General features: G+C 37.6%; 2 protein-coding genes across 8 annotated transcripts in view; one reads left to right on the top strand and one right to left on the bottom strand.

The window, feature by feature from the left end:
- FBXO33 (F-box protein 33) overlaps nucleotides 1-13782 on the top strand; it is a 38602-nt gene extending 24820 nt beyond the window's left edge. Inside the window, exons 2-4 of the mRNA XM_001926592.8 lie at nucleotides 9212-9322; nucleotides 10037-10722; nucleotides 11713-13782. Of these exons, the coding sequence (XP_001926627.2) occupies nucleotides 9212-9322; nucleotides 10037-10722; nucleotides 11713-11984 (1069 nt within the window). The 3' untranslated portion in view covers nucleotides 11985-13782. The remainder of the gene's footprint in view (nucleotides 1-9211; nucleotides 9323-10036; nucleotides 10723-11712) is intronic.
- Nucleotides 13783-22662: 8880 nt separating this feature from the next.
- Nucleotides 22663-26749, bottom strand: part of MIA2 (MIA SH3 domain ER export factor 2) — a 90703-nt gene continuing 86616 nt past the window's right edge. For 4 of the 7 annotated variants that reach the window (XM_021074016.2, XM_021074030.2, XM_005659909.4 and 1 more), the window contains 3 exons: nucleotides 25196-25254; nucleotides 24328-24562; nucleotides 22901-23230 (listed from right to left, as the gene is read on the bottom strand). In XM_021074016.2, coding sequence (XP_020929675.1) covers nucleotides 23064-23230; nucleotides 24328-24562; nucleotides 25196-25254 — 461 coding nt within the window. In that variant the 3' untranslated portion in view covers nucleotides 22901-23063. Of the gene's footprint in view, nucleotides 23231-24327; nucleotides 24563-25195; nucleotides 25255-26749 lie in introns of all 7 variants that reach the window. The other 3 variants (XM_021073969.2, XM_021073975.2, XM_021073967.2) reach the window with 1 other exon arrangement.

Genomic DNA, 26749 nt, shown 5'->3' with positions numbered 1-26749 from the left:
GGGCCTAATTATAGAAAATAAGTGGAGAAAACTTGATATTTAGAGGAGATATATAATCCATGGTTAATTTCATTTCCCTTGCCTGTGTGTCTTTCCATTCTTATTGCTCCATGAGAATGAGGAAAGGAGAATCCCCTCCACCCCCACCCCTGTAAGAGGACTTGCTTTTTCACCAAGCCAGCAAACTGCATTTTTTCAGGTCTGAGATGGAGACAGCAGTGGAGATTAGATATCACGTCTTCAAGATAAATGAGCTACAGTCAGTGCAAAATCAAAAATGACATTGGAGTTCCCGTCGTGGTTCGGTGGAAACGAATCCAACTAGGAACCATGAGGTTGCTGGTTCAATCCCTGGCCTTGCTCAGGGGGTTAAGGATCCAGTGTTGCCGTGACCTGTGGTGTAGGTCGCTAATGCTGCTTGGATCTGGCATGGCTGTGGCTGTGGTGTAGGCTGGCAGCTGTGGCTCTGATTTGACCCCTAGCCTGGGAACGTCCATAAGCCATGGGTGCGGCCCTAAAAAAAGAGAAAAAAAAAATGACATCACAGGTGAAGAAAGATGAGCCTTTTTGCTCTATTCATGCAGGATGATTGTCCTCTCGAGCTTTTGTACTTTTTTAAAAAGTTGATAGATTTGGGCTGTATTTGAATTAATGGGAGAGATGGAGGAAAGACCATGTATTTTTCTGTATATACTTTCTTTTAAGTCAACTCCTGCTTTTTTATAGTGAAAAACTGGTCACTGATCTTAGAATTTATATTTATATGGTTACATATAGTTGGAAGGAAAGCTGAAAAATGGTATAGGCCTTCTGGTAAATATTTTAACCATAAGAGCGAGAGGATTACCTATATGCCTTTAAATTTCTGCTGATGATAGTATGTTTTTAAATGAGGCTAACCAGGAAACTAAGATTATGATATTACATAATTCTTTAGAGCAACACTGTCAAATGAAAACATAATGTGGAGCATATATGTAATATAAAATTTTCTGGTAACATTAAAAAAGTAAAAATAAATAGTGAAATTAATTTGAGTATATATATTTTAATGCAATATAGTCCTAAATGTTATCTTTTCAATGTGATTAATTTAAAAAATTAATGAGATTTTACATTTGTGTTATGTACTAATTCTTATAATTCAATGTATTTTACTTTTAGAGCACATCTCAGTTCTGACTAGCATGATTTAAGTATTCAGTAGCTAAATGCCTCATATTGAACAGTGCAGTTTAGAGTATGATGGGAGAAGTTCATTTGTATGATATCAGTAATTCAGGTTGGTCCGTATCCATCATGGGGCCTCAAGAAGTCTTTTAACTTATTTATTAAATGATTTTTATCACTATCTTTTTATAAATAATGAAGAAATATAAACATTTTATGAGGGCATTTTGATGGTAAATTCAGTGAAATATTTTCTACTCACCTGACATTTTCACCTTGCTATTCCATGGGATAGAAATGAAGAGTCATTTCTAAACCCCTCAAGATGTTGACGTTTTTCTCAGGCTTTTTTTCCCCTTAAGGCAGATCTAGTTATCTTTTCATAAAAAATTCCTAATATGAAAAATAGTCAAAGCAGTACAGAATATAATTATTTAAAATAGCTATCATTGCTCATAAACTAATCTTTATCTCATTTTATCTCTATCTCTCTATCCAGAAGAAAAAGTTTATGTTATTTATTTTTAATTGATTGAAAACATTAACCTTAAAATAATTATCTATACGAAACCATTCATTTGTGATTATCTTCCCAGAATTTGTCCCAGGCCCACTTCCCCTTATGTACCTATTTCCCATTGTTCTCATTTATGTTCTGGTCTTGATTACTGTTTCTATTTAGGTAACTTTTGGACTTACCTATCTGAAAGTATTCATTTGCTTAACAAATACTCATTGAGCATCTCTCTTGTGCCAGAAATTATGCTTGTGCTAGGTACTTATAAGAGACAGGAGTTTACCCCTCTAATGAGAGTTAGGTAACTAATTACATTAGAGCATAAACGAAATCCCATGGAATAGCTAAATCTATAGAGACTTGAGAAGATGCCCTCAGAAGAGTCTTTAATAAGGTAGGTGACATCCAGGTATTAAATGCTGAGTAGAAGTTTACCAGGCAGACCAGAAGAGGGAATAATATTCCATTTAAAAAATAGTAAGTAGCCTAGAGTAACTTTTTAAACCACATTTTGAAGGCTCTTGTACCAAGATACCCATTTGAGTCTTTTTCTTGTTGTCAGTAAAATTGTGATCTCTTAAGGATTTTTAATCAAAGCAGTACAAAATTCAAGGTTGTATACAGTGGAGGAGCAATCCCATTTGCCTAGGAACCTGTTGGGAGACAAATCCATCTATTTCCTGAGGCAGGCCCACCAAAATTGGTCTAACTCCACATCCTGAATCAGCCCTCTGACTCTACTCTATCCCCAGTCAGCCATTGTCTGAGGGCAGTCCTGCATATCTAGAAACATAGCAGAAAGCACACTTATTATTGCTCCCAAAGACAGGCCTGCAGAGCTTAGTCTTAACTGTGGATCCTGGGCACTTCTGCCTTCCCAGGAACCCATCCAGTGGCACAACATGAATCTTCCCAAGGACTTGATGGAACCATGCCTGCCTACGCACATTGTAAGTAGCAGGACCACTGTCTACAGATCCCACAGTAGACCTTTATCCCAGTCAGCCCTATTGACCAAGGACCTAGAAGCAGTCCTGTCCACCAAGAGACTAGACAGGATCCATCCCTGCCCAAGTATCTGGTAATAGGCCCACAAACTACAGACCCCTATGCAACCACCCAGAGCAGCCACATGACCCGGCTCCAACCCAGCTCAGCTGTGGTCTTAGAAGCAATCTCAGTAGTCTGAGGACCTCACTGGAGGAGATCTTTACCTGATGAAACCAGTCTATATAGACCGGAAGACATATTTGCATCCTCACATGGATAGACACTAACACAAGGCTAGACAGGATCAATAAAAATCAGGCAGTACAGCAGAAATTATCACAACATTGTAAATCAACTATACTTCAATAAAACCTTTAAAAAATGAAAGAAGAAAAAAAAAGCAGGCAAACATGGGACTACCAAAGGAAACTAGTAAAGCTCAAGGAAATAGAGCTCTATGAATTGCCTATACAATAGAACTGAATAATTCAGTCAGAACTTAAAAAGCAGACTCACAGATACAAATGAAAGAACCAGTAACTCAGAGAAAGACCTTCTGAAATTAGCCACTTAGAGGAATAAAACAAAACATGAAAAAGTGAAGAAAGCATGCATACAGGACATGTGTAATAACATCAAAAGAATGAGTATATAAATTGTATTATATATTTTCCATGAAGGTGAGAAAAGAAGGCTTATTTGAAGAAGTAAGGGCTGGAAACTTCCCAGAGCTTGGGATAGATAGGAACATCAGATGTACAATAAAGCTGCAAAGGATGGAAAGCATGATCACCTCAAAGAAGAATGCTCCAAGATATGTTTTAATAAAATTGTCAGATCTCAAAGACAGAATTTTGAAAGCAAGAGAAAAGCAGCACATCACATTTCAAGGGAACCTTGTAGACTATTAGCAGATTCCCCAGCAAAAACCTGTAAGGCCAGAAGGGAGTAGGTAATTTATTCAAAGTGCTGAGAGTGGGGGGGGCACTGCCAACCAAGCATACTATACTTGGCAAAAAAGCCCTTCAGAAATGAAAAAGAAATAAAGACATTCTCAGAAAAAGAAAATAAAGGAGTTCCATCACCACTAGACCAGCCTTGTAAGAAATGCCAAAAGGAGTTCAAGTTGAATTGGAAGAATGCTAGTTACAAAATAAAAATACGTAAAAGTATAAAAGGCAATAGTTAAGTAAATATGCAGTCACTCTAATAATGTGGTACGTAAATAATTTTTAACTCTACTATAAAGGTTAAAAGACAAGGTATTAAAAATATTCCCACTGTATAACACAGGGAACTATATCCAATCTCTTGTGATAGAACATGATGGAAGATAGTATGAGGAAAAGAATATATATATATGTGTATGACTGGGTCACTTTGCTGTACAGCAGAAATTGACACAACATTGTAAATCAACTAAAATAAAATTTTAAATGGGAAAAAAATTCTTAAAATAACAATATAGCTACAGTAATTCGTTAGTGGATATAGAGTATAAAATATGAAGTGTGACATCAGTGCCATAAAAGGGGAGATGGTAAAAGTGTACAGTTTTGTATGTGATTGAAATTATCAGCTTAAAATATATTGTTATACCTATGTGATATTTTATACAAATCTCATTGCAACCACAAATAAAAACATATAGTAGATACACAAAAGGTAAGAACAATCAAATTATACCACTGTAAGAAATCAACAAATCTCATAAAGGAAGCAGCAAAAGAGGAAAAATAGAAGAAAATGTAAAACAAAATAGTAAAATGGCAAGGAAGTCCTTTACTATCAATAATTACCTAAAATGAAATGCATTAAGTTCTCAAACAAAAAGAAAGAGTGGATGAATGTAAACAATAAACTGCCTACAGGAGACTCAATTCAGCTTTAAGGATACATATAGAATGAAAGTGAATGGATGGAGAAAGATATTCCATGCAAATGGAAACCAAAAGAGAACAGAGGTGACTAAACCTGTATAAAATAGTCTTTCAGTCAAATTCTGTTTTAAAAGATGAAGAAGGTCCCTATGTAATGATAAAGGGAGATCATTATTGCTCAGCCAAAGACCTGGGTAATGTCTTTGCAAACTTTTCTGCAAATCTGTAGAACTCTCTTTGTCTCTGGCTGTCTGCCCTGCAAACTCTAGCCACTTTAGGCTCTCCCAAATCTTTGTCTTCTCAACTCAAGGAGACTGCTGGCCTTTCTATGGGTCCCCTAACCCTGGGTTTCAGCTTAGAACTTTTCCAAGCACTCATAGTACTCATCTCATTTTATTCCATCTTTCAGGGATTATAGTCCTATATTGTTTCTTGTCCAGTGTGTAACAAGTCTTCTCACATATTTTGCCCAGTTTTCTAGTTATTTACAGATGGGAAGGTAGTTTTGTAGCTGTTTAGTCCTTTGTGGAAGAAATAAAGTTTGTCACATTCGTGTCCTGTTTTTCAGTTTTTGTTTTTGCTTTTGCTTTTTAGGATCACACCTAAAACGTATGGAAGTTCCCAGGCTAGGGATCAAATTAGAGCTACAGCTGCCAGCCTACGCCACAGCCACAGCAATGTGGGATCTGAACTGTGTCTGTAACCTACATCACAGCTTATGGCATTGCCAGATCCTTAACCCACTGAGCGAGGCCAGGGATCGAACCCACATCCTCATGGATTCTAGTCAGGTTCGTTGCCACTGCTCCACAAAGGGAATTCCCTCACATCTGTGTTTTAATACCACAAGCACAGTGTTATGGATGTACAGTAGTAATTAAGGGAACCTGGGTTGGAGGGAGAAAAATACTGAGATTGTGTGACTTGTATAGGACTCTGCTCTCTGAATATTATTAGAAATGGAATGTGATATCTTTTTTTCTACTTTATATAAAAGCTTATTCTCCAAAAATAAACATTCTTTCAGAAGTCTTTTAAAAATGGGAAAAAATTTATAAGTTGGTTTCTTCCTTTGAAATGTTTTTAAGAATACAGTTTATTTGGTAATCAAATGGAAAGCATATTAGGTTTATTAGTTTCTAATTTAAAATTTTTAGAAGTCAAGAAAAGTTATTTGATTTTCTTCTATTAGTAATCCTAATATTTTCATTGACCTGCTTTGCATTTATTATTTTATAACCTCTTCCTGTTTTTCAGTATGATTCTTAATTTTTTTCTTTTATTGTATGTGAGATCCTTTTATATCTTAAAAAATAACTATAGCATGTGTTATAAATGTTTTTCTAATTATGTTGGCTTGCCTTTTTTAGAGGTATATATTGAATATCAAGTTTTTCATTTTTATGTAGTCAAAAATTTACCTCGTCCTTTCTGATTTATTCCATCATTTCTAACCTTAGAAAGCTTTATCCCTTAGAAGTTAGATAAAAATTTATTACATTTTCATACTGGGTTTGATTTGACTTTTTATCATATGCCATAGCATCTCTGCTGATTATTTTGGTCTATGAGGTCAGAATTGGCTCTAATTTGATTTTTTTTTCTGAAATTGCTAATTACTTCTCCCAATGCCATTTATTAAAAATGCCTTTCCTTTCTCTATTGATTTGTAATACCTTCTTTATCATTTATTAAACTCTACCATGTAACAGTGTTCATTTCTGGCTATCTGTTCTATTCCATCGATTTGTCTTCCTTTTTTTTCTGCTAATATCATTACTAACTTTGATACTGTATGCTTCACTATCTGGTACAGAAGTTCCTTCATCCTTTGCTGTCTTCCTAATCAGGAGCCACATCCACTCTCCTATAGCTTTGCCTCTCTCATCTGGAGGCTTTTTATGTATTCTCTGGTCCCTTCTGTTACTCCTTTTCACAGCACGTTTTTTAAAAATATTTGTCTCTATCCACTGTCTCTATTTCTTCACATCCAATCTGACCTCTTCATATCACACCATACAAAACGACTTCCATTCTGATCACAGTGTTGCTATGCCAGTTGGATATGTTTAGTCCTCATCTTATGATACCCCATGACTCTACTGTTGATCACTTTATTCTTTTGTTTCTGCGACTTCCCTATTTCTGGCTTTTTTTAACTTCTGACCTCTTCTTTGCAGCCTCAGCCTTCTCTAATTATTGGAGTTCCTCACAACTTGGGTTTTTTGCCTGCTTTTCTTCTCATTTATCCTCTTTTCCTAAGCCCCATTGTCCTCATCCATTATTTCCAATACCATCCACATATCTGTTACAGCTCTAGACTTGGAATAGCCTACTTGACATCTTGACTATCTTAAAGGCACTACAGGCTCAACATGTGCAAAACAGAGCTCATAATCTTATTCTACCATCTCACCTCTACCCCCCTAAGCCCCCAAAGGCCCTAATTAATTTCTGATTCATTTCTGTAAATCCTTGTCTCAATGAAAAGCTCTACTGTCTATGCTGTTCCACAACCCAGAAAATTTAGGAGTTATTCTTGACTACTCTCTCCCTCACCCCTTTATAGCTAATCTAGGACATTTTCCTGTCTGTTTTAGCTACTACAAATAGCTTTGAGATTATCCATTTTCTTCTCCTCTACCACTACAAATTATCTCTATTACTAAACTACTCTTTTTTTTTTTTTTTTTTTGTCTTTTTGCCATTTCTTGGGCCACTTCCGCAGCACATGGAGGTTCCCAGGCTGGGGGGTCTAATCAGAGCTGCAGCCGCCGGCCTACGCCAGAGCCACAGCAACGCAGGATCCGAGCCGTGTGTGCGACCTATGCCACACCTCACGGCAATGCCGGATCGTTAACCCACTGAGCAAGGGCAGGAAGTGAACCCGCAACCCCATGGTTCCTAGTCGGATTCGTTAACCACTGCGCCACGATGGGAACTCCCCTAAACTACTCTTAACCAGGCTCCCCACTTTTAACTCTGCCTCCTCCCAGGCTATTCCAGTGATAGAGCATTATTTTCCAGACACAAACTTAATCATGTTATTTCCTGCTTAAAATCATCTGAGGGCATCTCATTATTTTGAAGGCAAAAATCAAAAAATTTTATTTAACATAGAACTCTACCCCTGCAGCCTCATTTCATTTTATGTTCATTCTCTGTGTTCTAGGTTCCTTACAGTGTCTCAAACTCACTTTGTTTCTTTTAGCTTCAGGGACTCTGTATATGCTTTTCCTTTTCCCTGTAACACCCTCCTCTCACACTCCTCCAGGTTAGCTCACACATATCCTTCAGGTCCTATTTTAATCAGTTTATTTGGGGAAGGCTTCTCTGATTTACACAGTGTCAGATGCCCCCGTAAGACGTGGTACCATATGCTTGTCCACAGCACTTGATCACTGTCATGTCTGATAGAACACAGTGTCTGGTACTTAATCAGGCTTTTTAGTGGAACCAAGGTGGTTAATTTGGGAAAATGTGACATATGATCAAGAAATGTTATTTTTCATTACTTAAATATTTTATCATTCTTGTGGGCTATACATTTCTTATTCATTCAAGTTATCCTTAAGTTTTGTGTTACAGATGTAATCTCTAGTGGTTATGTTTTTAAAAAAAAAAAAAGATAGCAGACTTAAAATGGAGTCACTATGCTAAACCCCATGTTACCAACCAACACGTAATACTTAACCTAACTGCAGTTTCCATTTCCCCCAGGAATGTAGCATTTAATCAGTCAACCTGGAATTCCTTGGTCAGTATTATTAGTGAGGTTATTTGCCCTGTAAGCCCTTCCATTCCCTTTAGGAGGGTGACTACTGCCTGAAGCAGTGCATTCTTTGCTAATAATTTCCTCTTTCCTCCTCCTATCCACCTTTAAAACCTTTTCCTTTTCTACAGATCTGCAGAACTCCCTTCCATTTGCTAGATAGGTAGGGTACTGTCCCACTCATGAATCATTTAATAAAGCCAATTGATCTCAGTTGAATTTTTGTTTTTTAAGCTTTATTATTGGCACCAGGGAGTTTTTATCATTATCCTGTTATTAATTTTGACCTATTTAGAATTTTATTAGAAAAGTATGTTTTGTAGCTAAGTTATTAAATTGAAAGATTTTACAGATTTTTTTTTTTTAAACCTCTCCTGCTAAGCTATATGTTTGCTGAAGGTTCTGTAGCTTTTGTCAAAGAATGTTTCTGAGAAGATATCTTCAGGACAGTGCCCCACCCTTGAGCATTTAACACACTAAGTTAAGTTGTTTGGGAAACATTATGTAAAACTTAGAGAGTTTAAATAGTTCTTTCATACGTCATTACTATTTATTCATCTCTAAACCCTTTAAATTAGATGTTGTTATTACTGATAAAGAATTGAGTCCCAAGGACCTTATGAAAACTTTTCTATGGTCATTAAAATACTGAGTTCCTGAACTAATAGTTATGCCCAAATCCTCATTCTTTCAAGCTTATGCTGTTTCTCCTGTATCACATTGCTTAGATTGTATGTATGTAAAAAGCAATCTGAAAGGACTTAATTGTATTCTGAGCTATAAGGTAGAAACTTGTATAGAATATCCCTTCTGCATATTTTTTAACATTCCTATTTTTATCTTAATTATTTAGACAATCATTTTAAATTACTTTTCTTATAGGAACCTCCAGAAGTTTAGCCTTTTTGGAGACATCAGTGTTCTACAACAGCAAGGAAGTTTGTCAAATACATACCTCAGCAAGGTGGACCCTGATGGCAAAAAAATTAAACAGTAAGTTGTATAGTTAGTGAGAAGGGACTCATATTGATAATTCTCATTTTTTTCCAAGAAATTGTAAGTTGCAACCAGAAGAGTAAAAATCTTTTTTTTCCTAAAAAGAACCTTTATCTTGGAAATGTCTTAACTGTGAAATACTGTGGTCAATACATTCTCTTCCGTGTCAGAAATCTTTAAGACAATTTGCTGGGTAATTATTGCTATTTAAAACTGCTATTTCTTAAATAAGGCCCTTCTGTATACATGAACTATATTCAGTATTCTCTGATAAACCATAGTATAGTAGAAGAGAATGTTTTTTAAAAAAGAATGATAATGAAGAGATCTTGAATGGTAGCATTTTTATTATTAAACCACTGGGGTGTTTTGAAGTGCTTAAAAAACCGTTATTCCTCTCCTTTGCCTTTGCTGTAACACAAAGTGTGAATCATTAGTCCTTTCTACCAGACTGTTGTAAAATGCTCCTTTACTTGGAAGAACATGTTGAATATATCTCTCTGTTTAAAATACTTATTTTTATATTTAAATGTGAATTTTAATGGTATTTATGATAATATTACCTGGGGGTTGGATAGAAATTAACTAATGAGAGAAAATGGATCTGACATTTCATGGATCATGCCATTTCATTACCTATTTTCAAAAGCCAGTGTTAAAAGATTAGAGCTGAATGTCAACAGGATTGTGTGGTGTGTGTTTTCCTTACAGAATTCAGCAGCTGTTTGAAGAAATACTCAGTAATAGTAGGCAACTGAAATGGCTGTCCTGTGGGTTTATGCTGGAAATAGTAACCCCGACATCACTATCATCTCTCTCAAACGCTATTGCCAACACCATGGAGCACCTGAGTTTACTGGACAACAATATTCCGGGTAACAGCACTCTCATCACCGCAGTCGAACTGGAGCGATTCGTGAATCTGCGCTCACTTGCCCTGGATTTCTGTGACTTTACAGCTGAGATGGCAAGAGTCTTAACAGATAACAACCATGTGCCTTTGCAGCGACTTTCTCTCCTGGTCCACAATGTTTCTGTGATGCACAAGTCTTTGGACAACATGCCAAATGACGAGCATTGGAAGGCCTTGTCACGAAAGAGCACCAACCTTCGGGTCTATATGATGGCTTTTGATATCAAGAGTGAAGATATGTTAAAGATTCTGAAACCCAGTATTCCACTAGAGAGGATTCATTTTGACAGCTACATCACTTGTGTTTCAGGAGCTATTGTTGATCTTATATCCAGGCAGTATGACAAATTCCTCAGTCATTTTATATTAATGAATGATGTGATTGACACGTCTGGTTTTCCAGATCTTAGTGACAACCGAAATGAAGATCCATTGGTTTTGTTAGCATGGAGGTGCACAAAGCTGTCTCTTCTGGCAATTCATGGTAGGTGATTTCTGTTTGTTGCAATTTGATATTGATTGATATCACACCTTTCACACAAAGAAAGTACTGACAACTACAGTGTTAAGAACTCATTTGTCACAAGTTGACCTGCACATTTTTATATTTATGCTCCTTAAACGTTTTATCCTAAGTGTTCTGCTCCAGCTCCCCTTTTACTTTTTTTCTCTGCCATGTGATTGATGGTATTTCACAAAAATGGCATTTGAAATTAATTTAAGAAAACAGCTATACCTGCAGTAGATATATTTCTTCCTCTAATCATAAGATCTCTTAAAAACATAACACAGAAGGAAGAGAGAATATTTCTTTCATGCCCACTGCGCCCTCTTCTAGATTCTAGCTATCAATATGTTAATTTGTACAACATTTTTTTGTGTGTCTTTTTAGGGCCACACCCACAACATATGGAGGTTCCCAGGCTAGGGGTCGAATTAGAGCTGTAGCCACTGGCCTACACCACAGCTCACAGCAGTGCCGGATCCTCAACCCACTGAGCAAAGCCAGGAACCAAACCCGCAACCTCATGGTTCCTCGTCGGATTTGTTAACCACTGAGCCACGATGGGAACTCTGAGGACTTTTTTTTCTAATAAAAAATACCAGTTTACTACGTATTATTACATATATATAAAATAAAAATTTGTTCTTTATGATACATCACTATCCAAAGCTGTAAAATTACACTTCAGACTTTAAATGTCTCCTCTTTTACTAAATGCAGTGATATCAGAATACCATTACAGCAGCTACCCATTCACTGTGATGCTCTTAGAGACAGTATAAAACTTCTAGTCTTTTTTTCCCCTGGGCTAAATAATCATACTTCCTTTTTTAATCTCAGTACATTTTTAAAGGACAAGGACCAAAGTGATAAGTGAGAGATAAATCTGTGGAAAAGACTAACTTATCAGATACACAAATAAAATGCAAGAAAATGACAGTGCTTATTTATCTTTTGCTTATTTTTAAGGTTACACAGTGTGGGCACACAACCTCATCGCCATTGCTCGTCTTCGTGGCTCTGATCTAAAAGTACTCGAAGTCACGGAAGAAAGCATTGATTTTGACCAAGGTGAACTGGCCGACCAGGATGTGGATCCAGTGCACAACCTTATTGAGCAGGTATCCCTGGGCCTGGGTCAACCTTGGCATGCGGTCATGGACATCGAATCACTCAGTGTCTTCACTGAACCAAATCGTCATTTTTACAGAGAGATGCAAAGCTTCAGCGAAGACATTTAGCTTTTTTTTAAATGTACAATTCCTGTGGTTACATATGCAAGTAGGGTCCCATTATGTTTTGCTTTTTTTTTTTCTTCAGTAGTGTGAATTAATCCCTTTGTGCTGTGTTTAATCAGTATTAGCTTTATAGAATTACACATGTATATTCTACTTCTTGATCAAAGAACGTAGTCGGGTATTGGTTTAGAAGTTCAAAGTGACAATGTTTAGGGCTTTCACGGTTAATGGAATTGTTACCAAACCTTAAGGATATACAACCGAAGGTTGTCTGAGGTTACTGGCTAACTTTATTTTTGACTGAGTTACTCTGCCTTTTGATGTTTTTATTCTTTGTGTGTCACAATTCAGAGCTCAGGAGCCAAAATATTTTTATACATATATAGATATATGTCCATAGCCTGGTGGATTTGTATGCAATGCACTACATTCATGCATTCTGATAGCATTTCATTAATTTTTATTTGAAATGGGAGAGGAAGGATAATATGATCCCCAATGAGTTATCTCTCACAGAAAAGCCAAGACTTTTTAATTTTTATTACATATATAGTAGTTTGATATCATCAGTTTCCGTTCTGAATTTTGTATATTATTAGGATAGAACATTGCTTAACCCTGTTTTAAAAATACATTTACATTAACATGATACTCAAATTATTGGATATTTTAAAAAGTATATCTGACATAATTTTCTTCATCAATTACATTATACAGTCAAGTTAGCTTTTTAGCCCAGATTTCAAATAGTGGAGGAAGAAAGAAACAATATGTGAGGGTAAAACCTCCTCAAAGAATATCAAAACACAGAGTGTAAACACACATGCTTGCGAACAAACATTAGTCGTGAAATCCCTATAGCAGCAAGTCACTGGATTTTTCTCTGTCAGCGCGCGTGTCAGCTGCCAAAGAATAGACTTAACTGAAGAAGTGCCCACATGCTGGCAGGGGCCGGCCCACTCTGGCCAGCCAGATACTGCTAGATTGTAATATTTAAGGTCGAATTTCGACCTGTGGTACACAGCTGTGCTGTGGCTCAGTCAGCAACCTCAGAACTCTGAAAAAAAAAAAAACAAAAAAACAAAACGAAAAAAAAAAAACATGCACCTGTTTCACTGTGAATAGTGAATGTAAAGGAAAGAAAGGAAAAACTGAAAGCTTGTTCTATCACAGGTATGAGCTGCTATGATACATGAAGAACATTCCATGAAGTATGTTTTAAAACCTTGTTATATCTGAGAGGCTTTAAAAGCCGACTTAACTGTTTCAGGGCAACCGCGGTACAGACGTGGTCTCTGTGAGACTTCCACCTGACCCCAGTTTTAAGTGGTACGAATGTTGTGCATTTAATGTTAAAGGACAGTCTGCAATAATAAAGTAAGTAGCCAACGTGGGTGCCCAGCAGTGCTGAGACCTGGCTGCTCTATTGTAAGCTTTGGAAACACAATTTATGCAACAGATGTCCAGATATGATTCTATTTATGGAAAAAGTTTATATGTATTTTACAAATGGTTTTACCATCTTATATTAAAATGACCTTTTGACAGGTGTGCACTGTTTTGTCTCCAGTGAGCACATACCATGCGGATTTTATATGTACATCAGTAGTGTGAATCCACTGGCACAGTGTGTGTAAATGCCAGATGTGGTGAGATTTTATCTTATAAATGTGATCAGATAAAATAACTCCTGACAGAAACTGTAAGGAAACCAGCTGAATGTTTGACCTGATGACTGATGTTGTATGGTTTATGTTAAATGTATATTCTTTTAATCAATGAATAAAGCATTAAAAAGTGATCGTTGTAACCTTTTATTGTACATGAAGCCTGAACACCTTTAGTGTGAAGTAAACTGCAGTAATCTCTATATTGTGTATAATCACGTGAGCTCCTAAGGTAGTCTGGTGCAGCAAAGCTGAAATTTGAGAGTGTATCTTAAAAAGTCTTAGGCAGAATAGAGGGTTTTAATTTTTTTCACTTACTATGGCAAAAGATAAGCTGAAAAGTCAACAATAGACTGGAACTTATTTTTAAAAATTCCTCTACTTGATGAAAAAATACTTCATTATGCCAGTACTAAATAGTTCTTAAACCCCATATTGCTTTCATGTGGCCTTATAATCTCCAATTTTATTTATTTATTTATCTACTTATTTTTGGCCACACCTGTGGCATTTGGAAGTTCCCAGGCCAGGGATGGAATCTGAGCGACAGCTGCAACAATATTATATCCTTAACCCACTGCACCCGGCTGGCGATGGAACCCACACTGCCACAGAGATAATACCAGATCCTTAACTTACTGTACCACAGCAGGAACTCCTGTAATCTCCATTCTTAGTTGTTGAGACAAATGACTGTCATTGATGAGAAAGAAAATGGCTGCTTTTCCTTCTTCCTGCTCTCTTTCCCTAATCATTCCAGACACTGCCTTTTCCAGGTACTGCCTCATCATAGAATAATCTTGCATCCACAAAGAACTGTCATTATACCTACTGCTGGAATTATTTCCTGGACACAGCTAACTCCTTTGGATGAATTAACATGTGTATGTATTCAGAATACCAAAATAGTACCCGAAATATACCAAGAAAAATAGAGTCTGTTAATTACATTTGTAATTACATACATAGTATACAAGTGAAGTTGTATAAAAAGTAAATCACTAAACTGGGGGGCTCCACATCTGTTTTCTCTGCTAAGCTCTGACTCTAATGCTACATGATCACCAGCTCTTCCTTGAGCCTCAATTTCCTCATCTATGAAATGAGGGGTTCACCTTACTTATCTAAAACTCAAGATTCCTCATCAAAAGTTTCAAATATTGTTAGCCTGGCAGCTTACAGACATATACAGGATCGTCTTTGAGCAAACATATTAAATATTTTCAAAACAAAGCTTACTAACTTATGAAATTTATAAATCTAAAATTACTTTATTTCCTCCACCATCCTGGGAATAAAGAAGTTATAGGGAGTTGGTGAGTTGGGGCATGGGAAGGACAGTGTGCTTATGGGTTGAACACATAGATTCAGAAACTAACATGCTTGGGGCTTATAGCCTGAAGCTGACTAGATCATTATGAAGCCAGTAACAGAAAACAGCATTAATGGAGTAACACATAGCAGGTGTGAATAATACCCAACAGTCACACCATGTTGTCTATATCAATGCTTCCTAAACTTTTTCATGTCCTGACACATATAGAAAATATTATACAGCGTACTGTATAAACTAGAAGGAACTGAACCAAAAAAAAAAAAAAAAAAAAAGACCCATTGTTGTCTTTGTATATAATTGATGAGAAAAACAAAATGCAGAAGTTTGGAGGGAAAAAAAAAAATCACTGAATTTGTATAGAACTTTCAAATAAAATCTTGTAAAATGTTTTACCTATTAAAATTTTTAACATACCCAACAAGAGAAACACCCCACAAATGGATGATAATTTTTAAACCTTTCTGTTAACAACATACAAAAACTTATGCAGCTGAAATTATGAAATCTCACAGCTCTAAATGTAATGCTAAGTATAATGTTGAGATTTCTTGTAAATTTCAAATTCAAGTGATTTTTTTTTTTCACTACAAGTATTTCAAAATAATGCTGAAGGAGTTCCTTTCATGGCTCAGTGGTTAACGAACCCAACTAGGATCCATAAGGATGCGGGTTCGATCCCTGGCCTCCTCGCTCAGTGGGTTAAGGATCCGGCATTGCCATGTGCTGTGGTGAAGGTCTCAGACATGGCTCAGAACTGGCATTGCTGTGGGTGTGGCGTAGGCCAGCAGCTATAGCTCTGATGCGACCCCTAGCCTGGGAACCCTCCATATGCAGCAGGTGTGCCACTTTAAAAAAAAAAAAAGGCAAAATAATAATACTGAAGCTCTAATTTATAGTCTCCCATACATAACCCTGCTGCTAGTTTAGCCAGCAATGACAGCATACATCAGCCACTAACAGACAGAAGGTCAAGGCCTGCAGGGAGCCTTCATCCCACCTCCAGCTCCCAAGCCCTCAGACTTACCAGCTACATCTGGAGCTCCCCAGGTAGGCTTTCTACCTGCTCTTCGAACACCTGGAGCATACTTCTCTCACAAGTTCACAGGCCCCTACTGTCCATAGTGGATGGTTGAACTCTGCATCAGAAGTGAGTGCCTGAGAGCATGCTCGGCCCAGGGCGCACTGTCAGACCCAGCTCCAGTCTAGCTGCTCTCCAAGAAAGCGAAAGCATCAAGAAGCAACCAGCTGAAGCTCCTGGCCATCCCAGAAGTCAGGTAACCTGGCAGGCCATCACTTTGGTACAATCTACTAACTTGGGTTGCTGGTTGTGGAAAGAAAATGGAAGGTGTATTATGAATCAATTTTCACTTGAATCATCCTTTTTGAATGATAAAAAAAATTTTAAACAAATGGGCAAGATAATAACAGCTGTTGGCAAGGAAGAGGAAAACAGTGATGGTTGGAACTTGAATTGGTGTATCCACCCTGGAGAGCAAATCTGCAGTAGTTTGTAAAGTTAAAGTTGCCTGTGTCCTTTGACCCAGCAATTTCAGTTCCAGATGTATTCTCTATCACCATGTTTTCGATGGTTTGTTCTCATAGTCTCTAAAAATTCTAAAGGAATTTTGAAAAACCATATATTCTTTGGAAATTTTTAAGTTTAATACACTAAATTGGTCATAATCTTAATAAACATTAACACTTTTAAATGACACATCACTTTTAAAAAATGTATGTAAAGGGATCTACATGCCATAGTAGTTCCATACCTACTACCATCCATCCATTTTAAAAATGCAATAAGCTCCTGATCATTTGCAATTTTTGCATCATTTTCCTCCTTAAGCCTATATAGTGTATCAGTTACCAATTTACTGTTTCAACTCTGAATGCACCTTTCAACATATGCTCTCCAATAATGGAACTCCTCTAAGTAAGGCACCTTTAAATTCAGAACAGTGTTAAGTTTTTTTTCAGTAAGGACCACGGGGAACAGGTAGCACGCAGAGATTCTCCTCCAGTTTCCCAGGCAAGTCAAGGTAGGCAGCCTGGATAGAAGACTCACGGTGGAGCCTGCCCCAGCGATAGGCCCAGACATGGTCCCTCTGCCACCCTGCAGCCTCAGCCTGAACTTACTTAAGGAAACCACAGAAACCAAAGCTGCTGCACAGCCCACGTGCTTCGAAGGTCTCCTGCCTGCACTGGCACCTGGACTCCACTGCCTGCCCTGAGCAGCCTGCAGGTCACGTGTGAGGCTGCTGCTGCCTGGCCCACTCACTGGCTCTGAAGGCCTCCCTAACTCTGGCATCCACACTCCCACTCCACACCCAGTGCCAATGGTTACCATTCACCTTCTCCCCACTTGCACTCTGGACAGTGCCTGTTGCTTGCTCAGCATCTCTAGATCAGCTCAGGCCTTGTAGAACCAGCAATCTCTGCAACCCCAGAGCTGAAACACCTTCATCAGGGAGGGCTGAACCCCTCCCAAGCTTGGCCTACCACCCACCACATACGCGTGCCCTCCCTCAGCTCTAGAAAAGCCACATAGTTTCCTTACATTTGATCATTTTTCTTATCACAGTGAATAATTCTTTGTATTACACTCCCTGTTTAAGCTACTATGTGGTTTGTCTTCTGATTTGGCCCAGAAAGGCTATCTACATACAGCCTTTTCAACAATCCCACAGCCAGCATTTTATGCAAATGTTAGCCTTTTCATTGATTACTTATATATTTTCTGTAAAAAAAAAATAAAATTTTAAATATGATTTTTTTTCTGAAAAGGCTGTTAAATTTTTTCTCCTCTATTTTACACATACTAAATACATAAATGATCAAAGACATAAATATTATAAATTTAAATTAGTATAAAGAATAAATTTATAGAACTGAATTTCTTAATGAAATGAATAAGGCTGGGCTTTTTTCCCCCCCAAAGAGTTCATACTCCATGGATGAATATTGCTTGTTTCCTGAAATGAGTCAGGTCCAACATTCATTCTATTCTTATTTTCACTTTTATAACACAAGTACTAAAAAACCTTTTTCAGAAATTCCCTGGTGGCTCAGCAGGTTAAGGATCTGATGTTGTCACTGCTGTGGCTCAGGCTTGATCCCTGACCCAAGAACTTCTGCAAGCTTCAGGCGTGGCTAAAGACGAAACAACAATCTTTTTTACATAAATAAGCAGATGAGAAGAGAAAGTTTTGTTATAGCAATGTCATTTATTCTTCAAACTTCTGAGCTTGTGGGACCAAAAGCAGCACCAGCCTATCACATAAGTCAATTGGTTGAAAGCGATCACAAAGTTATTCACTTTCTCAGCACTGACACCAATATCTCAAATTGTCTCTTTGAAGCTTCAGAGGTTTATATATACCTTACTGTGATACACTGGGGATGTCCCCCAGTTTGTAAACTATAGCTCTAAAGAACTACAAATTTTGTGAAAAGAAATACTAGGAGGCTTATTTCCACATAATTTATAATGAGAAACCAATAGCAACCTAATGCCCATTAATAACAAAATTAAGTTACTGTGGCAAAGCCAGAGAGTGTAATACTATACAGTAGTCAAAAATGAACTAACTTAACCTACATTTATTCACACCGATGGAGGCTGCTCGCTCACCTTTTGACATGGACAGCATTCTGTCAAAGGAATGTGTATCTCCCAGGCGGCTCTCCCCTTCTGAGATGGTCCACACTCTATCGCTCTCCAAAAATCTACTTCTTACCCTTCACTTTGCCTCTCACTGGGTTTCTTCTGTGCTGAGACATAAAGAACCTGGACTTCAATAAAAGATCTTATTTGAAATGTAAAAAAAAAAATGACATTGATGGATCTCAAAAAAAGTCAAGTAAAAAAAAACCAACTTCTAAAGAATATATATATATATATATAAAATGATGCTATTGATATACATTTTTTAAAGGAAAGAAAAAAAAAGCTTCATACTATACATAAACACACTTAACTGGAAAAACAAAACAACATCTTTTTCACAAGAGTGCTTACCTTTGCTGCAGCATCAGGACGACTGTAACTGTAATATTTTTTTCTTGAAAAAACATAAGGCAAATGTTAAATTTGCTCTTTAGGCAGTAAGTAAAAGGGCATTCATTTTATTATTTTGTTCTTCCCTACATTTTTTAAATATTTGTAATTTAAAGCCACCTTATACAGCCTGCCATACTGGTCCACCCTCAGACTAATGATGGCCTCAGCTCCATCACCCCCCTAGATCAACTCTGGCTCCTGCCTGGCACTGCCCAGCACCACAACCCCTTGGGACCATTCAGAGACATCACTGGAGGGTGTGTGTTTAGTTGAACAGCTGGTAGTTCTCCCCATAGCCTCTCTGGTCAAGGGGCGTGTCTCATTTCTTTGGTGGAAGGCATCCCTGACGCCTTTCATGAATAGGTTTCATACTGCTTTGTGGTATTCCTGGGGCCCGGAAGTGGTCATTTTGCTCTTTGGGGCATCAGAAGGGACTTCTCTGTGGCTCCCCTGCACCCCTCTCTGTAGCTGGTTGGGGAATCCACATCTGAGCTTCCAGTGGTGCTTCTGAGCATCTGTAGTAAGATGCAGTGTCTGCCCCACTGGCTTGGGAGCTGGCCCATCTCACGGCGCTCCCTGGGCTCCTCCCACTCATCCTGGAGCCACCACAACTGCGGCCACTGCCATCTCTGGCCCCAGAGCCACCCCATATCCAGTGCCCCCCCCCCCAGCCGGGTACCCAGGAATGGCCTAGCCTCATTTCATTTTATGTTCACTCTGTTAAAATATGATCAAAAACAATAAAATACGGAGGAATAAATTTAACCAAGGAGCTGAAAGATCTGTACACTGAAAACTATAAGACACGTGTTGGTGAGAAAAACCGAGGAAGACACAGATAAATGGAAAGTTAATCCATATTCATGAATTGAAAGACTTAATATTGTTAAAACGTACATATTGCCCAAAGAGATCTACATATTTAATGCAATTCCGATTCAAAAAATCCTAAAATTTCTGTGGAACCACAAAAGACTCCTAATGTCCAAAGCAACGTTGAGAAAGAGTAAGAAAGCTGCAGACATCAAATTTCCAAGTTTCAAACTGTATTACAAAGCCATAGTAATCATCACATCAGTATGGTACTGACATAAAAACAAACACACAGTCTGATGGAACAGAAGACAAGCCAGAAAAATAAGCCCATACATACATGGTCAATTAATGTTCCACAAGGCTCCAAGAATACACGACAAGGAAAGAATAATCTCTCTTCAATAAATCGTGTTGGGAAAACTGGGTATTCACATGCAAACGAAGAACCTGGACCCCTACTTTACACCATACATAAAAATCACCTCAAAATGGATTAAAGGCGTGAACAGACCTGAAGCCATTAAATTCTGAGAAGGAAACACAGAGGGTAATAAGCTCCTGAACCTTGGTCCTGGCAATGATTTTTTTGGATTTGACACCAAAAGCAAAAGCAACAAAAATAAACAAGTGGACTACGCCAAACTAAAAAACTGCACAGCAAAGGAAATCAACAAAATGAAAAGGCAGCCTATGAGAATGGGAGAAAATATTTGCAAACCACGTATCAGATGTGGCGTTAATAACCAAAATATACAAGGAACTCATATAACTCAATAACAAAAAACAGGAAAAAACAAAAAATAACCCAATTTGAAAAATGGACAGAGGATCTGAACACACATTTTTCCAAAGACATATACAAATGGCCAACAGATAGATAAAGATGCTCGATATCGCTAATCTTCAAGGAAATGCAAGTCAAAACCACAATAAGATATTACTCACATCTGTTAGAACAACTATTATTAAAAAGTCAAAAGGTAACAAATCCTGGCAAGGATGTGGAGAAAAGGGAAACTTTTTTTGTTGGTGGTGAGAATGTAAACTGGTACAGCCACCAGGAAAAAATCATATGTAAGGTCCTCAAAAAAGTTAAAAGTTGGAGTTCCCGTTATGGCGCAGTGGAAACAAACCCAACTTGTATCCATGAGGATGCAGGTTTGATCCCAGGCCCCACTCAGTGGGTTAAAGGGTTAAAGGATCCAGCATTGCCACGAGCTGTGCTGTAGGTCACAGACACAGCTCAAATCCTGTGTTGCTGTTGCTGTGGCATAGGCCAGCTGCTGCAGCTCCAATTCAATTCGACCCCCTCTAGCCTGGGAACTTCCACATGCCTTGGGTGCAGCCATAAAAAGAAAAAAAAAAAAAAAAAAAAAAAACGGCGGGGGGAGGGGTTAAAAGAGAAACTGACTAGGAAGTGCACCTGGGGATAAGGAGTAAATGGGGAAAACTTACTATTCATCCTAAAGTACTATTGTTTGATTTATCCCATTTATATTACTTTAATAAGATATACTTTAAAGCTAATTACATTCATTGATTCTGGAATCTCAAAGTATTTAGACTACTCAGCTGATGTCAAGTCTTTCGTCTTCCACCAGCCTCTCACCCAATGCTCTCCTTGCCTCCCCTTGGATTTTGCATCTCTATTATGTTTGCTTTGCCTTCTCTTTCCTTCCCTTCTGTCAGGCCAAGACAAGGCTCCCCATCCCAAAGCAAATCAAAAAATTCACTTGATTGGAACATTCTTTATTACTCTTCTTCCATTTCTCTTCTCTCTTTCAGTTTCCAACTTAAAAAAGTAGTCTTTATTTTCCCCTGAAATCTGGCTTTTAACACCAAATGTAAGGATGATTTTATAGTTCTTATTCTACTGATTTTTTTAATCCAAGCATTCCACATAGAGCCTTTACTTTTTCTAAGGCAGGGGTGAGAATGGAGAAGGAATAGAAATACCTCACAAGAACAATATTTCAAAGAACATGTGGGGAAATGCTGGTATGAAGTTTTCCAATTATATCATTTGTTACAAGAATATTCAATCTTCTGTCTTTTGGCACTGAAGGAAAAAATCCAAGTAAACAACTAGAATATTAACGCTGTGTGTAATATTTACCACCTATACTTAACTGTCTTTCCTTTCATAATCATGTTGATCTACAAGATGACTAATAATAAAATACTGCTGTGGCACAACAGGATCAGCGGTGTATCTGCAGCACCAGGATGTAGGATCATCCCCGGGCCAACATAGTGGGTTAAAGGATTCGGTGCTGCCAGCTCTGGGGCGTAGGTCACAATTGTGGCTAGGATCTGACCCCTGGCCTAGGAACTCCATATGCCACAGGGCAGCCAAAAAAGAAAAAAAATATATTAAAATACAAATCTGAGTTAGAGAAAACATTCTAAAGCTACTGAGCCCAAAGCTCAAAATGACACACTGACTCAATACACTTATAGTAAATCTCAACATTCCCCACTAAATCAAGAAATAAGTATCTTACGTCAAGAGAAAAACAAGAAAAAATAAAACTTCACAGGAAACCAGTGAAATTTGCCATTAGACAACATCCTGGTTTTCTTTAAAATATGATCAACTTTGACTTTTAGGTGTATTAATTTGTTGCTTTGGGTCTATTTGCAAGAAAGAGGGCACACTTTTGGTTAAGATAATTGGATGGGAAAGACCATATAAAGCATTAGTTTTGTCCCTCAAAGCTATCAGAAGTTAAAAAACTAACTAAAGGAGACATATTTATGAAAAAACTAGCTGGTTTTATTATTTTCAATGCCAAACAAGTCTTTATATCAATTAAAATTTATTTAATTAAACATAAAGTTACTTTCACATTTGCTACAACCATCATAGTAAATACAGTTCTTGGCATAAAGACACAGCCTTTGGAATTTAAAACATCCCCAACTGCAAGATCACATATGTGAAATTCTCATTATTGTTTATGTCATAGTGGATGTGTTAATCAAATTAAAATAATTATGCTATCTAGAATAAAATAAAGCAAATAATTTACTCATAAGATTCATATTTAAATCATCTTTATTTACAAAATACTATCCTGAGAATTAAAATTCCATTGAGCTTCAATTTGAGCAAAAGTATAATCACTTAAGTAACCACAGTTACTTAAACTGAAAATGAGAGAGAAGTCAACATTACTTTTAAAGAGAGACCGACAATACAGTCAAGTTTCTTGCTGTGGTTCTGGGTGTTCAGTAGTAGGCTCATTTGAAGGCGGAATCAACCCTGCTGGGAACTCACTTCTACTTTCAGGATGTGGGGGTGGAGGGAAAAATCCAGCTCTTGGGGGCAGATAATGAGGAAAACCTCTTGGTGGATAGACACTTCTCACTGTTCAAAGAGATTGATAAAAGAATTTTTTAACTTTAAGAACCTGTGCTGCAGCCCCAATAAGTCATTAGCATATAACTTCTATCATCTATTTTATTTTCAAAAATTAACACCAGAATAATTACCTGATCTAACAAATGAATTTTTACAACAATGAGAAAAACCTATCCTCTTCAACTACACGATTAAAGGGAGTTATCATTAATTTTAGGTGTGATTTTTGTTGTATGAAAATCTAACATCTTAATACTTTTAAAAAGGAGAGGAAGTATTTCAAAATTACTCTAAAAAGAGTCTTCGTGTAATTTTCACCAGATTTAAAATTCAGATCAGTAATTCCCAAATCTAATTTGATACTACCCTAAAACATTTTCAGTTATATCAAAAACTGTCTTGAAATTCCCCAAATAAAATTCATTTTATTTCACCCTAAACTTAGAGGAGGAATGAGGAAAGAAATGACCTGGAAAAAGATATGCTTTTTGCTAATGTTTGGTAACCATGTATTTAGTCTGCTGAAATCTACAGTTCTAAGTGGCAATGTATAGACATAAAAGCAATAAATTATTCCTTTTTTCTTATGGAGGCTATGAAAGAATTTCAATAAATTCAACAATTAGTCCAAACATGATAAATACATTCTGGGCTGTAAATAAGTAGGACTACATGGCAGTTACTTATGAAAAAAGATTCTAAAAGACTTTTTAAAATACTTTAGCCAGTAATTTTAATGCTAAAATACAAACTGCATTTTTACTAATTGACACAGAGTACCCAATTTCTATCAAATAAGATACAAATAACTTTAGTCTTAATGTAAGAGTGCTGCAAAAAGCCAACCATTTTCTTGATTACTGACATAGAGAAATAATTCCACATTATTATTTTTTTAATCCCACGTTATTAAGATGAACCAAGTTGAAGCCTCATTACTGATGGCTGGCTGACTTCCCAATTTGTAAAAGTAGTGATATACTCATAGAATGAGAAAAATTTTCCTGAATTGTATTACCACATGAATAAAAAGTAAAATAAATAATTCTGATCTACTCTATAAGACATATATTAAACTTGACAAAGAAAAAAAAAAAGCATACTTGCAAATGGAGGAGGTGGAGGGCCAGGGAAATCCCTTGGCGGAAAATAATCTCGGGGAGCTGCATACATGCTTCCCGGAGGAGGTGGAGGAAAAGGAGGGCCTCTTCGTAAGAAAGGACCCCTTGCATCCAGTGGAAACAATGGACCTCTGACTGGAGGACGAGGTGGAGGAACAAAGCCAGGGCCAGTTGCTTCGCTTTCATTGGGAAGAGATGAATCAGGCACGTTTAAATTCTACAAAAAATTGACACATGGCAGTCACTATAACAACAGCAAAATACGCAACAGTTTTCCCGAAATGCTCATTTAGGCATCTAGGCACCTAGGCACAAAGCAGTCTATGATATCCTAAAAGGCTCCAGAGACTCAGCTTTCTATATCAGATGGATTTTAGCTTTCATGAATAGTTTATTAATTCAACAGAAAACACCTTTAATCAAGAAAGCAGTAGTCTGGCTAAAGATAAAACACAAGAATAGTCCAAGAGTACCAAAATATACATCCTTTTATTAAGGATATACTGAAAAAAAGGAAAATATGCTTATATTAGTATTTTCGAAAACCAAGAATGTAAGTGTAGTAAACAAAAAATATACTTTAAAACATTCAAATAACAACTCAAGGGAGGAAATTCAAATTCTTGTTTAACTATATAAACTAAATCTAGCCTCAAGTCTGTATGTTGTACTTTATCACCACAGAGTACAATCCAGAAAGGAAACAGTCAGAATACTAAGTACATTATAGTATAATGCAAGTATATTAAAAAGTTTTCAATCAAAAACTAAATGGCTATAACTAAATTTCTATTCTAGTAAATCCAGAGATGAGAAAGTTCCTGGATAAAATACCACTTTCAATACTTACACCAAGGTCGTCTTTGCCATCAGTTCTATTGGATTCCATTTCGGAAGACACTGGTCCATCTAGACATAAAAATTAAACCATGAAAAATGATTTAGCACTCCATTCACCCTTAGATCTCCAGATCACAAAGGAAGCTGATATCCCCACACTCCCCTTGTCGGCGCAGAAACCAGCTTGACACCAGCATCCTTTATTAGGGCCCCAAGAACAGCTTGGACAGACTCAGAGTTGTGCAAAGGCATGGGCAGAGGTTGCCTTAGCTTGTTCCGAGCTACTCTGCAGGCAGCATCGTTAAGAAGGCCTCTAGGGAGTTCCCTTTGTGGCTCAGTGGTTAACATACCCGACTAGAATCCATGAGGATGCTGGTTCGATCCTTGGCCTTGCTCAGTGGGTTAAGAATCCGGCATTGCCGTGAGCTCTCTGGTCACAGAAACGGCTCAGATCCCTCACTGCTGTGGCTGTGGCCAGCAGCTGTGGCTTCAATTCAGCCCCTAGCCTGGAAACTTCCATATGCTGCGAGTACAGCCGTAAAAAGCAAAAAAAAAAAAAAAAAAAAAAAAAAAAAAGGAAGGCTTCTAGGAGGGAGTATCCCTCTCCCTCCTTTCTTCTTTCCTTCATTTTCCCCCTGCTTTCTTTCTTGCCTTGTCTTTCCCCGTCCCTCCCTTCCCTCTCATCCTTCCTTCCTTATTCCTCCATCACATAACAGAGACTAACAGCTGAATTTAGCCACTGTTTCTAAATAAATATTCCTGGACTTTATCATCAAGAATTAATTGCTCAGGAATTCCCGTCGTGGCTCAGTGGTTAACGAATCCAACTAGGAACCATGAGGTTTTGGGTTCGATCCCTGCCTTTGCTCAGTGGGTTAAGGATCCCACGTTGCTGTGGCTCTGGCGTAGGCCGGCGGCTACAGCTCCGATTTGACCCATAGCCTGGGAACCTCCATGTGCCGTGGGAGCGGCACAAGAAATTGCAAAAAGATCGAAAAAAAAAAAAAAATTAACTGCTCAGCCTCTGAGAAGTGGCTAACAGATTTCTAGCCATACTTCCAGCTGTCCACTGCCTCACTCTCCTTGTGTGTCTTCTAAATTAGTTTTCTCAGCAACTTCAGACTTTCATTCTTCTCAAACCTACCACACCAGTCACTTAGAAACTCCCTTTACTTTTTTTAGCCAAACATAAATGTATCAGCATCTATATTCCTATAATCCTTCCTCCTGTCACCATGGAAAAGGATTCTTCTAGACAATCTAAGATGCTGATTCTGTACACAGGATCCTTCCCCTCTAGCTTCTTCAGGGATCTTCCTCTCTCTGTTGCTTCCCTTTCTACTGCTAGACCCATCCTATCAGCAAGTCCCTTCCAACTACTCCCTGAAAATGAGACAGAAAGAGAATCACCCCTTTATAGCTACCTCTCCCCTTCAAGTCAAAAGCTGCTCTATATACATTTTCAGAATTTCTCCCCCATTCTGTCCTCACTATACTGCAATCTATGTGCTACATCCACCGAAATTATTTTCTCCAAGATGAAAAGCCTCTTTTTTTGCTAAAT

This window comes from Sus scrofa, chromosome 1, assembly GCF_054392235.1.
Source record: "Sus scrofa isolate SSC_HxYL_T2T_F1_AM1 chromosome 1, Sscrofa_HxYL_maternal_Yorkshire_Landrace_v2.0, whole genome shotgun sequence".
Lineage (NCBI taxonomy): Eukaryota > Metazoa > Chordata > Mammalia > Artiodactyla > Suidae > Sus > Sus scrofa.
This window is presented reverse-complemented; position numbering and strand designations above follow the sequence as displayed.